General features: G+C 42.9%; 1 protein-coding gene and 1 pseudogene across 1 annotated transcript in view; both read right to left on the bottom strand.

The window, feature by feature from the left end:
* Window positions 1-871: 871 nt before the first annotated feature.
* LOC124718726 (verprolin-like) overlaps window positions 872-14,637 on the bottom strand; it is a 106,291-nt gene continuing 92,525 nt past the window's right edge. Inside the window, exon 2 of the mRNA XM_047244343.1 lies at window positions 872-936. Coding sequence (XP_047100299.1) covers window positions 872-936 — 65 coding nt within the window. The remainder of the gene's footprint in view (window positions 937-14,637) is intronic.
* On the bottom strand, window positions 11,727-11,844 carry LOC124719322 (annotated as a pseudogene).

Below are 14,637 nucleotides of genomic sequence, written 5' to 3'. Positions count from 1 at the left end.
ATTAAAACAGTTTTTCCTGTGGGGTTAATGAGAACCTCGGTTTTCCAAGAAAAACAGCTGACTGTGCAGAGGGTTGTACTCTACATAACCAGCGTACCTGAGCTTGTGTGGCAGTTACCTAGCAGGCTGGTTAGTTGTGTTAGGTCGCCAGGCACTGACTCCTTTTAATGGCCAGAACAGCTTCTTTGTCGTCTCTATGGTGCGTTGATGCGTGAAGGGCCGTTCATACACAGCGCGAAGTGCCCCCATTACAACGGAAAACGCTGTCTTCGCAATAATTATGAACTTCTGCATGTAACGGAATTAGGGGAGAGTTGCCCATATTGTACGGTTCCATATTTGTACCACTACTACAAAATGCGTACTTTAGTGGGGTCATCGTGAACGTGTGGCCGTAATGTCGACTATGACTTTTGTGTGTCGAGGAACAGATCGTCGGAATACTAGTTAATTTGTCGTAATTCTCACCTAACCTTTTACGTGCATGGCAAAGAGAGTTATTGTTGTAAGGTAAATGTCAATATAACTTCTTATTTATAGGTGAATACAATTGAAATAACCGTAGTTTTCAGACAGTGCTGCTTGACACATACAAAAATCAACATCCTACTGCCAGAACAAGAACACAGGAGTAACAGAACCTCAACACATTACTTGGGAAGATACAAGCTGACACAGACACTAGAACAGACAGTGATTAATATTGACAGAAGGTGTAGAAGGGCTGCGAAATAGATATTGATCAATACTATATGGATGTAGATGGGCCTAACTCACAATGATTGTGTCACACACCTGATGATGTACTTCATTAGACATATAATGTAGGCTCCCAGTTTTGCCTCAGAGTATCAGAGATTTCATTGGACATTCATGCAGATTCCCCTTCCTGGCTCACAACCTTGTCACTTGTCTTGCCACATATACTGGATTTACCTGTAATCAATGTAAGCAATCTTACACTTGAATTATCACAGTTTAGACTTACGTAACTTATTTTTGATTTGTCTAATATAGTCTTCTAGCTTTTATGATATATTAACATTGTTTTCTGTTTTTGTAATCTACTGCACCAATAAAATCTTGTATAGAGGAATTGATCATGTATAACCTTCAGCTATCTAAATATTTCTGTAATTTCATTTGTGTTGGGGATAATTTTGGTATCAATTATGATTAACAGCCTGCAAGATATAATTGTATTGCTATATGTTAATATACATATTGTTTTATTATTCACGTGTAATTTGAAACCTTATTTACAATGTCATATAGAGGAATCTAGTTATGTTCAATCTACAGGCACATACATAGCCTCCACATTCAGGAATTGCATGTGAGAGAATCAGACACTTATTTCCTTTTATTCTAAGTATAATTATATTCTTTTTATGAATTATATTAAATTTGGTAACCACTTATCTGTAACAATTGATGATTTGTATGTTATCTCATTCTTAAATTTAATTTTTAAATTTTGAATAGAGGAATCCTACTATGTTTACACACAGCTACCTGAATACTTCCTGTATTTAAGATTGTCTATGCAAGATATTTTAATATTCATTCTGCTATTATGTTTCATGAGAAATTCTAATATCACTTATAATCTCACATAGAGAAATCTAACTCAGTTTAATTTTTCGGGCACATGTTTAGCTTTGTACTCTAAAATTTCAGTTTTGCTGCAGAAAGACGTTATGGAAAGTGGAGCACAGACAAATTCCATTTAGCAGTAACAGTATACGTAAATGGCGACCATGGATTAAACGAATGTGCAGGTGTGTAAAATTTGTCAACAATTAAAACGCATGCTGAGAACGAAAATCGCGATATAAATTTTTTTGTAAGCCCCAAAGTGTTTTCCTTTGGAGTTGAAAACGAATTGGAAGAGTATGTTCTTATATTTGAAGAGGGTGTTGTTGATGGTGGGGGCGGGGGAGGGGGAATCTGGACAGTTTGTGTTAACTGCAGGATACTCTCGAATCCCTAGCAATGGTCGTCAGCGACTCCAGTAAACTACAGATCTAACGTTGCCGCGTGCATCGAAAATACTGCAGCTTTATAAGGCACTATATACCTTGGGTTTTCTTACTTGCCAGTTTATTCACGGGAAATTGTGTCGATTCCATGGCGTGGCTTCGGCTCAGATCAGCAGTCAAGTTGGATGCGAACCTTTGCAGAACCGTTCCAAAATAATGTCTTCCCTTTGTCTGTCGCTACCTCGTTAAGCCTTTACCGAGTAGCATGTCTAACATCCTGGTGCATGGGTTCCATAGCCGATTCTCAACACAATATAGCCGGCCGGGGCGGCCGAGCGGTTCTAGGCGCTACAGTCTGGAACCGCGAGACCGCTACCGTCGCAGGTTCGAATCCTGCCTCGGGCATGGATGTGTGTGATGTCCTTAGGTTTAATTACTTCTAAGTTCTAGGGGACTGATGACCTCAGACGTTAAGTCCCATAGTGCTCAGAGCCATTTGAACGATTTTTGAACCCAACACAATAAACATGGCAGTGTACACTGTACGTCCCAATCATTCGCCCGCAAATGCCACAACTACGTTCCCTGCTCTTGATGCACAACGCAATCATAACAGTAGTTCACTATCTGTGCGTGGACAAAAAAAATCCGCGATGGCTATTAGATTCTGCTTTGAGTTTTACAAGACACAGCTATCGTAGTACACTTGGAACAATATAGCGAGAGCGCACTGCAGGGCTCTGTACATTTATGCAAAATCTCACACATCAATCGAAAGAAGAAAACGTCATATCCTGCGATATAAGACAGGGAAAAAGTATGAAATTTCAAGGTTGAAAAAGTTTGCTCTCCAAGACTAGGACCTCACCAGGGTCTATCGATGCAACGATGCGCCATATGGGGTTACACGGCTACGAATTCTGCGTTGTATTTGACAATGCTGCACAATAAAGTGGCAAACTGAAAAGACGAGAATAATGTTGGTGCAGTTCTAGGATGTTAAAAGTTTGTTTTACAGACTTGTTTGAGGATAGTTGTTTTGCGGGGGGGATTGGGTATCTCCCACATTCACTTAGTAGTTTACCTGCCTCCATGGTAAATGATAACTGCCAAACAGTTACATGATAAAGATCTATTGAAATCGTTGACCACGATTTCGGTATATCTACACATACCTTCATCAGAAGCAAAAATACACCTGAACAGGGAGACATCTTCATCGGCAGAAAACTTAGCAACAAAACTAAGATAAAAGAAAACAAACACTTATAACTTTAAGTACCGTGAAAATTACCAAAGTAATACAAGCACAAAAACTTTTATTCACTTACAAAAATCACATCCCGCAGTGGAGGTGCATAAAACAATCGTGCGGAAGGCGTCGTCAGTAGTGAAAATTAAAATATCACCCCCATCTGTACAGCGTAATTAAGAAGAGAAGGTCGATGCGAACACGGCATACTAACAGTACATCGCCTGTCAATTAGCGTGAAGAGGGTGTGAATGCCGTAGGGCAGACGGTTTCACTGAGAGAGGGCACTTGTGGAATGCGCGAGACACTCAAGCACATTAAAGCCGGGATGCATACGTCTCAAAATTTTAAAGGTTATGCTACTTCAAACCCGCCATCTTAATAAGTAAGACATATCAGAACCTTTTAAAACACTTGCATATACACTACTGGCCATTAAAATTGTTACACCAAGAAGAAATGCAGATGATAAACGGGTATTCATTAGACAAACATATCATACTAGAACTGACACGTGATTACATTTTCACGCAATTTCGGTGCATAGATCCTGAGGAAACAGTACCGAGAACAACCAACTCTGGCCGTAATAACAGCCTTGAGTCAAACAGAGCTTGGATGGCGTGTACAGGTACAGTTGCCCATGCAGCTTCAACACGATACCACAGTTCATCAAGAGTAGTGACTGGCGTATTGTGACGAGCCAGTTGCTCGGCCACCATTGACCAGACCTTTTCAATTGGTGAGAGATCTGGAGAATGTGCTGGCCAGGGTAGCAGTCGAGCATTTTCTGTATCCAGAAAAGCCCGTACAGGACCTGCAACCCTGTGGTCGTGCATTATCCTGCTGAAATGTAGGGTTTCGAAGGGATCGAATGAAGGGTAGAGCCACGGGTCGTAACACATCTGAAATGTAACGTCCACTGTTCAAAGTGCCGTCAATGCGAACAAGAGGTGACCGAGACGTGTAACCAATGGCACCCCATACCATCATGCCGGGTGATACGCCAGTATGGCGATGACGAATACACGCTTCCAATGTGCGTTCACCTCGATGTCGCCAAACACGGATGCGACCATCATGATGCTGTAAGCAGAACCTGGATTCATCCGGAAAAATGACGTTTTGCCATTCGTGCACCCAGGTTCGTCGTTGAGTACACCATCGCAGGCGCTCCTCTCTGTGATGCAGCGTCAAGGGTAACCGCAGCCACGGTCTCTGAGCTGATAGTCCATGATGCTGCAAACGTCGTCGAACTGTTCGTGCACATGGTTGTTGTCTTGCAAACGTCCCCTTCTGTTGACTCAGGGATCGAGACGTGTCTGCACGATCCGTTACAGCCATGCGGATAATATGCCTGTCGTCTCGACTGCTAGTGATACGAGGCCGTTGGGATCCAGCACGGCGTTCCATATTACCCTCCTGAACCCACCGATTTCATATTCTGCTAACAGTCATCGGATCTCGACCAACGCGAGCAGCAATGCCGCGATACGATAAAGCGCAATCGCGATAGGCTACAATCCGACCTTTATCAAAGTCGGAAACGTGATGGTACGCATTTCTCCTCCTTACACGAGGCATCACAACAACGTTTCACCAGGCAACGCCGGTCTACTGCTGTTTGTGTATGAGAAATCGGTTGGAAACTTCCCTCATGTCAGCACGTTGTAGGAGTCGCCACCGGAGCCAACCTTTTGTGAATGCTCTGAAAAGCTAATCATTTGCAAATCACAGCATCTTCGTCCTGTCAGTTAAATCTCGCGTCTGTAGCACGTCATCTTCGTGGTGTAGCAATTTTAATGGCCAATAGTCTAATAGAAAATGTGAACACCAATTTGCCCGTGTCCTAGTGTCAAGCACGTGAAGCTTGCGCTAAGGAATATATCCAACTAGAGGCGGCATTAGTGTTATGTTCGATAATCTCGCGCAAATTAAAGGCTAGTAGACATACTAGCGAAAACGAACAAAATGTTGTAGTAAATCGAAACCATCTGTCGTAATGAATAAAAAATATAACAGAATCATTTAAATCACACATACACATCAAAAACCGCAAACAAAAATCATCATCTGATATGTTTTATTTATTAAGAAAGAGGATTTGAAGTAGCATAACCTTTAAAATTTTGACGCGCGTGAGTAATGTATCCCTGGGTTTAAATGTGCATGAGTGTCTCGCTCATACCACAAGTGCCCTCTCTCGGTGAAACTGTGTGCCCCAGTGATTCCACACCCTCTTCACGCTAGTTCACAGGCTAAGTACAGATAATATGCCGTGTTCGCATCGACCTTCTCTTCATAATTATGCTGTACAGATGGAGGTGATATTTTAATTTTAACTACTGACGACGCCTTTGACACGATTGTTTTATGCACCTCCACTGCAGGATGTGATTTTTGTAGGTGACTAAAAGTTTTTGTGCTTGTAATACTTTGGTAATTTTCATGGTTACTTAAAGCTGTAAGCGTTTGTTTTCTTTTGTCTTAGTTATGTTGCTAAGTTTTCTGCTAATGAAGGTGTCTTCCTGTACAGGTGTATTTTTTGCTTATGGTGAAGGTATATTTAGATATACTGAAACCGTGGTCAAGGATTTCAATAAATGTTTATCCTGCAATTTTTGGTTGTTATCATTTACCATGAAGTTTTTCAACAGTTGCTGCTTCAGCCTTGTTTAAAATTTTGAAATAGTTTACTTGCTTTGGTGTATACTTCACCTAAACGACCCGAAAATATGCTTTCAAAACATATTTCCGACAATTTCAGTTATTCCAGTAGATGCGATAAAAATAGAAATGGTGAAACTAATGCCATAAATCCATCAACGTGAACAGATGTCAAGCTTTATAAGCAAGCTAGCTGACAAAACCGCCGGGGTATTAATTTTGTCAATCTCCTATTAGAACGATATCAAAAACCGAACTGATTTGTAATGTAATATCGAAAAAATTTAATTTCCACGTATTTGTGGATACTCGTTTGCAATTATGCAGTTGATTCAGTTTGTAATGATCCCGCACGCTGGGTTCAGCTGCTTCGCTTGTCTACAAAGCGATTTTGTCTCTATGGAAACGTCTCTTCCTAGCTCTATAGACGGCGATTATTTTCTCCTCCAATCGTTTGCACTTCGTAACTGGAATCTGTCTAAGGCGCTGCCAAGTATCAGAGATTTCCTTAGATTCAGTCGAATGTAGGAGTGTATTAGTAATAAAGAATAAATGTGTTGAAACTTCATGCATGATGCGGCATTTTTTCCTCAGTGTTTTTGACCCCTTATGTCCTGAACTGTGTGTGGTACTGTGATATAATTTTGTATGCACGTTCAGAAGCATATGTGGATACAGAGTGAAAAATGTGTTGCAAATGACTAATAAATTTGAACGCCATGCAGAATGCAGCAGTTTTTCACACCTCAGTGTTCATGACGTCATAGCTGCTGAATTATGTGTAAGACCATGATATAACTTTGTAGGTGCATTTAGGGGCATATGTGGAGACTGTCTCCCCTGGGAATAGAGTTAGTAGCACATAAGTAATAAACTTAAACGTTATGCATTTTACAGCAGTTTGTCACACTTCTCAGTGTTCAAGACATCATATTGCCTGACGTGATACGTACGCCAGGTCTCTTTGAAATCGATCCAGTGGTTTCGAGGGAGATCTGGAAAACACACACACAAATATATATATATATCGCGCGTATTTTTATATTATCTATGGAGCGGGCTGACATAGGCTGCATATATAAATACATATGTCATATATGAGGGGCTTAATTCAATAGTGGTACATGTCCATTTTTGTTCTGTAAGTAGGCTGTTTGGGTTTTTGTGTTGGTAACATCACGTAGCGCTCTGTATGAAAATCGCTGACTGTGCTGTGTGCAGTCTGTGGCTGGTTGGCATTGTTGGAATATTTGCTATTGTAGTGTTGGACAGTTGGATGCGAACAGCGAGTAGCGTTGTGCAGTTGGAGGTGAGCCGCCAGCGGTGGTGGATGTGGGAAGAGAGATGCCAGAGTTTTGAGAGGTTACTATAAGCGGAGGATGTGGACGTGTGTCCGCCAGAAAAAGGAAATTTGTAAAGATAGATGTCATGAATTGATATATATGATGACTTTTGAATATTATTAAGGTAAATACATTGTTAGTTCTCTATCAAAATCTTTCATTTGCTAATTATGTCTAACAGTAATTAGTGCCTTCAGTAGTTAGAATCTTTTATTTAGCTAGCAGTATTGGCGCTCGCTGTATTGCAGTAGTTCGAGTAACGAAGATTTTTGTGAGGTCAGTGATTCATGAAAGGTATAGGTTATTGTTAGTCAGGGCCATTCTTTTGTAGAGGTTATTGAAAGTCAGACTGCGTTGCTTTAAAAAATATTGTGTGTCAGTTTATTGATGATCAGAATAAGTAAAGAGAGAAATGTCTGAGTACGTTCAGTTTTGCTCAGCTGTTTGAAAATCAAATAACGTAGAAGCTTACCAGCACAGTCATTTATAATTTTTCTAAGGGGACGTTTCAGTTCATTCTGAGATACAGAGTCCTAAAGTTAAATGAGCGCTGAAAAGTCTGCAGTTGAGATACCAGAGATACTGAAGTATATATATGTACTTGAATATTTCTGGTATCTCAACTGCAGATTTTTCAGCGCTCATTTAACTTTGGGACTCTGTATCTGAGAATGAACAAAAATGGACTTGTACCACTATTGAAATAAGCCTTTCATATAAAGGGGAAACGACGTTACCAAAATTTTCTGAATGTTATTGACCAATTTATTTAAAGTTATAGCATGGTACTCTAATGTGAGACAGATATAGGTAACATCTTTTTAATATATAGAAATATACACTCCTGGAAATGGAAAAAAGAACACATTGACACCGGTGTGTCAGACCCACCATACTTGCTACGGACACTGCGAGAGGGCTGTACAAGCGATGATCACACGCACGGCACAGCGGACACACCAGGAACCGCGGTGTTGGCCGTCGAATGGCGCTAGCTGCGCAGCATTTGTGCACCGCCGCCGTCAGTGTCAGCCAGTTTGCCGTGGCATACGGAGCTCCATCGCAGTCTTTAACACTGGTAGCATGCCGCGACAGCGTGGACGTGAACCGTATGTGCAGTTGACGGACTTTGAGCGAGGGCGTATAGTGGGCATGCGGGAGGCCGGGTGGACGTACCGCCGAATTGCGCAACACGTGGGGCGTGAGGTCTCCACAGTACATCGATGTTGTCGCCAGTGGTCGGCGGAAGGTGCACGCGCCCGTCGACCTGGGACCGGACCGCAGCGACGCACGGATGCACGCCAAGACCGTAGGATCCTACGCAGTGCCGTAGGGGACCGCACCGCCACTTCCCAGCAAATTAGGGACACTGTTGCTCCTGGGGTATCGGGGAGGACCATTCGCAACCGTCTCCATGAAGCTGGGCTACGGTCCCGCACACCGTTAGGCCGTCTTCCGCTCACGCCCCAACATCGTGCAGCCCGCCTCCAGTGGTGTCGCGACAGGCGTGAATGGAGGGACGAATGGAGACGTGTCGTCTTCAGCGATGAGAGTCGCTTCTGCCTTGGTGCCAATGATGGTCGTATGCGTGTTTGGCGCCGTGCAGGTGAGCGCCACAATCAGGACTGCATACGACCGAGGCACACAGGGCCAACACCCGGCATCATGGTGTGGGGAGCGATCTCCTACACTGGCCGTACACCACTGGTGATCGTCGAGGGGACACTGAATAGTGCACGGTACATCCAAACCGTCATCGAACCCATCGTTCTATCATTCCTAGACCGGCAAGGGAACTTGCTGTTCCAACAGGACAATGCACGTCCGCATGTATCCCGTGCCACCCAACGTGCTCTAGAAGGTGTAAGTCAACTACCCTGGCCAGCAAGATCTCCGGATCTGTCCCCCATTGAGCATGTTTGGGACTGGATGAAGCGTCGTCTCACGCGGTCTGCACGTCCAGCACGAACGCTGGTCCAACTAAGGCGCCAGGTGGAAATGGCATGGCAAGCCGTTCCACAGGACTACATCCAGCATCTCTACGATCGTCTCCATGGGAGAATAGGAGCCAGCATTGCTGCGAAAGGTGGATATACACTGTGCTAGTGCCGACATTGTGCATGCTCTGTTGCCTGTGTCTATGTGCCTGTGGTTCTGTCAGTGTGATCATGTGATGTATCTGACCCCAGGAATGTGTCAATAAAGTTTCCCCTTCCTGGGACAATGAATTCACGGTGTTCTTATTTCAATTTCCAGGAGTGTATTTATAATATATAAAGGGGTAATACTGTTACCAAAAATGTCGAAAAGTTCTTGGCCAATCTACTTCAAATTTTTACCAGATACTCTAACGAACATTCACGCGTACAGATATAAATAAAGCTCACAAGTCGTTGGATAGTGCAGTTATACAGATGGCGGTAATATCAAGTACACCATGCATAAAAGAACAGAGCATTGGCGAAGCCGTTACTTGTACTCAGGTGATTCATGTGGAAATGTTTCCTAAGTGATGATGGCCGCACGACAGGATTAACAGACTCCGAACGCGGAATGGTAGTTGGAGGATGGGACGTTTTATTTCAGAAATCGTTAGGGAATTCCATATTCCGAGATCCACAAAGAGTTATAACTGCCCACGTCGTGTTGTGCAGACTCCACTGTAGCTTGAATGGATTTTTAAGTTTGTTTTATATGCCCGACTTCTAATTTAACCACACAAGGCTCCAGGGTTGAGCAGTTACTGCCCGATGACGGCACGCAATACAGTTTGTTAAAGCGGAGTTCGCCGTTATTAATTATGTTTTTAGATTTAATTTTATTACTCGTACAGAGACTCAACGTTCCTTTGTTTAACAGCGCGTCGTCAAAATAAGTGTGAAATGCTAATGTCTTTGCAATACATAATGTCGACTATTGAGTTAAAGTTCGTACCTATTTTGCCATTTCAGAGAAGAGAAACCTTAAGCGCTTCTGCTTCTATAGTCTCAATATCAAATGTTCACTAATTTCAATTGACTTCCTATCTCAGTTCAGTATTTAACACAAATTATATATCAATGTCATTTCAGAGATACTACGTCGGCTCCACACTAACTAATTGTCATTTAACGTCACTTTTATAATAATCCTTTTTCTTATGACGTAAATGTTAATGAATGACCACTATCTATGAGGAAAGAGGGATTGATCCTAATCATGAAATAATAGCTTTTAATGAGCCCGCAGTCGTTAATTAAATAAAAAGTCACGTTCAAGGATGATATGCGAACAACTTTCGTTACGTCCGTTTTCACGTTTCTCTCAAAACTAATCCTGTCGCCCACAATTCAAATTAACGCTGACGTTAACCCTTTTTGTCGGAACATCGAATCGTAACTATTATGTGAAAGTTTATTCTAGTCCCCAAATTAATTCCTTTCAGATACGCGCACGACCGAACAGCAGAACGGAACACAAAGGACTTGTTTTTAACAACCGAACAACGCAATGACGTTACATTACGACAATGTCCGCCCAATGAACATCTCTTTGACTTTATCTTCTCTACTCTGCTTAATTAAATTATTCCTAATTACAATTTATTCAGCTATGTAACGAAAACATCTAACAAAAAATAAAATAAATTTATCCCAACGTAAAAGATCCGTTATAGTGTGTGCCGACAATACCAAATTTCAGGCGTTACCTCTCACCAAGTACAACGCAGTGGCCGACGGCCTTCACTTAACGACCGAGAGCAGCAGCGTTTTCGACGAGTTTGTCAGTGCTAACAGAAAAGCAATACTGCCTGAAATGATCGCAGAAATCAGTGTGGGTCCTCTCGTCCAACAGAGGCGACTATTGACTGGAACTGATTATGTTCGACTACCTCAAGACTTATTAGACATGCACGGACATCACGTTGCCAAACAACGATAGACTTTTTATGGATGTCAGTGCACCATGTCACAGGGCCACGGCTGTTTGTTATTGGTTTGAAGAACATTCTGGACAGTTCGAGCGAATGATTTGGCCACCCAGATCGCCCAATATGATTCCCATGGAACATTTATGGGACATGATCGAGAGGTGAGTTCGTGTATAAAATCCTGCACCGTCAACATTTTCGCAATCATGGACAGCTATAGACGCAGCTTGGCTCAATATTTCTGCAGGGGATGTCCTACGACTTGTTGAGTCCATGCCATACCAAGTTGCTGCAGAACCCCGGCCAAAAGGAGATCCGACACGATATTAGGAGGTATCCCACGACTTTTGTTACCACGGTGTATTTAAGCTAGCCTCCTCCCGAACAGGCAAGAAGGCTCAAGGGTACCGACCGGCCGCCATGTCATCCTCATCCACAGGCGTCCTGATAAGGAGGAGCATATGGTCAGCACACCACTCTGTCAGCCGTATGTCAGTTTACAAGACCGGAGCCGCTACTTCTCAGTCGAGTCTCTCCTCAGTTTTCCTCACAATGAGTGAGTGCACCCTGTTTGCCAACAGCGCTGGGCAAACCGGATGATCACCCATCCGAGTGCTAACCCAGCCCGACAGCGCTTAACTTCAGTGATCTGACGGGAACTGGTGTTATCACTGCGGTAAGGCCGTTGGGTCATTGTCTATAATATACAAAAATATATGTGATGTATAAACGGCAAATGTTTTTACCAAGAATCTCGAAACGTTCTTCACATATTTACCTCAAATATTTAGGCGATATGCTGCAAGTCGAAGAGAGGGATGGAGGTGGACAGAGGGGGGTACGGGAAGAAATAGACTCAGGGGGAAGGAGGGGATGGAGAGAGAAAGGGGAAAGGGACTGAGAAAGGGAGAGGAGGTGACGATTAGAGAGAGGGTGGAACAAAGAGAGGTGGAGGAAGAGATGAACAGGGAAAGGGGGGGGGGAAGGAGATTAGGACGTGTGTCCAATTCCTGTACATATTTAGGAATTACGAAGCACTGCCTGGTTCGCTAGCAACGGAGATAAGTTTTAACTGCTCTACGTGGTCCATGATTATAGCTGGCCGAAGTGCACACAAAAAATGGATAGCTTGGAGCGCAAAAGAACGGCCACTATTCCTTGAGAAGAGCGTGAGGGCAGTAAAGAGCGAGCCTTGTGAGGGTGTTGCATAACCAGCGCGAGGACGCAGCGTCAGCATTTGCCGTTGTGTAACAGAAGCTGCCGGTAGTCCAGGTGCGTATTTCCCAGTCTGGTGAGAAGTACACAGTCTGTCGCGGGTATAGAATGCGGCAGCAGAAAGCTGATCAAGAAAAGCCGAGTGTGCTGGCAATACCTCAGGACGGCGGAACTTCACCTATACTCCGCGGACCACCGTATGGTGCGTTGCAGAGGGTACTTTGTGTTACCACTACAATTCCTTTCCTGTTATACTCGCAAATAAAGAGAGGGAAAAACGACTCTCTATATGACTCTGCACGAAACCTAATTCATCTTTTCTTCGAGGTCCTTACGAGAAATGTACGTTGCCGGCAGTAGAATAGTTCTTCAAATGCCGATTCTCTAAATTTTCTGAATTATGTTCCACGGAGAGGATGTCGCCTTCCCTCCACAGATTCCCATTTGAGATTGCGAAGCATCTCCATAATACTTGCCTGTTGATCGATCCTACTCCGATGAGTACTACCATCTATCAGAGTATTCGATGCTCCGTTTAAACACCCAGTATAAATATATACGCACGTTACCCGACAAAAAAGTGAAGCACCCGTATCAATATTAGTTTGTACACGCACAGCCCATCAGCGAGTATGTAAATAATCAGAGTTGCAATTCTCTGCGACAGGTAGCACAGACATCAGAGTGTATATGTGTTGTTCGTGTTTAGACATGTTAAGAGGTCTGGCAGGGTACGTAAGGGGCGTGAACAGCGTCAGATGTTGAGTGATCACTATGAAGGAACGTACAAGCCATGTACTTGTGTGAGACAGCGTTATCAGCACCTCACAGAGTTTCAAAGGAGCATCATCGTGTGTCTCCATTTGACCGCTGGTCGAATCGTGCAGTGCCCATATTTGTGGGGCATTCGGGTGTGACAGTGGCCCAATGTTGGACTGTGTGAGGGCAGACCCGTCATCGATGTTCTGGTCAATCACGTCTGCCCACCGTGAGGGAGGACCGTCATATTGTGCACCGAGCAAAGAGTAATCCCTTGACACTTGAGCCTCTCATCCGCTAGGAAGTTGTGGACTCCTTGCAAACCCCCTGTGTCACCTGGCACCGATAGTCAGGGATTCACAGGAGATGGGGATTACTGTCCTAAGTGCGTTTGAAGTGTATGTCATCTCTCTCTCTCTCTCTCTCTCTCTCTATCTCTCCCCTTCCGCTCTCCTCCTCCTCCTCTCTCTCTCCTCCCTCCCTCATCTCCCCCCCTCTCTCCCTTCTCTCTCTCCCCCCCCCTCTCTCTCTCTCTCTCTCTCTCTCTCTCTCTCTCTCTCTCTCTCTCTCTCTCTCTCTCTCTCTCTATATATATATATATATATATATATATATATATAATCTCGTGCATGAAAATATTTATAAGAAAATATTTATAAGTTGCGACGTCGCTAATGTTTTGTACACTCGTAGCAGCGGCTAAAATATACAGCAACATTCATCAATGTTCCTACATAGGCAAATAATTCTGAGTAAATGTACTAGGTTCGGTTGTAACAGTTTACTTATTTTACGAAAACACACGGTTAGCTCAAAAATAGGCGTGATTTGCTTAAAACTGTAGTAGTTAATGCTCGATAAATGAGTTTTGTTGTAGGGAGAGACACAATATAATCACCTACGTAGCTGCACTATTATTCTCAATGCTATGTAAATTCTTTCTTAAACAATGTCCTTTTATACTTCTAATTATGATCTGAATAATATTTACGGCAGTGGAAAGAAAATTTGTTACTTGACATCGATTTAGTCATAAGCAAGCCTGAGCCACGTATAATTATTTATTACCTTTTACGTTCGTTGTGTACATTTAATGAAAACTTCTGCGTAGAAAAATATTTTATTTTCCTGATATCAAAAATATTTAAAGTCTTTGCTCATGTGATCTTGAGGGTGAAGCCAGAAAATTGTGTTATTAATTGTATTTTACGTAATGGCAGCCAGTGCGCCTTCAGGACAAAAGAATGGCAGAAGGCCAATGTTAAAAGTTGAATTCTAGCGATAATTAGTTATTTCCACAATTATATTGCCTTGGAGGGAGAGGTATGAAATGAGATTACAAGGTCAATACTTTTTACAGATACAGTGTGTTTCCGTAAGAGCGTGCAAAACTTTAACAGAACATAGAGGACGCTCCACTGAACAATTTCAGGTAGGGAACCTGGGGTCGGAGAAGCTAGCTTAAGCAGATAATAGGAATAAAATTACATTACTGTGTACTTTTTTATT

The sequence above is a fragment of the Schistocerca piceifrons genome, chromosome 10 (genome assembly GCF_021461385.2).
Source record: "Schistocerca piceifrons isolate TAMUIC-IGC-003096 chromosome 10, iqSchPice1.1, whole genome shotgun sequence".
NCBI lineage: Eukaryota > Metazoa > Arthropoda > Insecta > Orthoptera > Acrididae > Schistocerca > Schistocerca piceifrons.
Note: the sequence above shows the minus strand (reverse complement) of the source record. Positions and strands in the feature narration are given on the sequence as shown.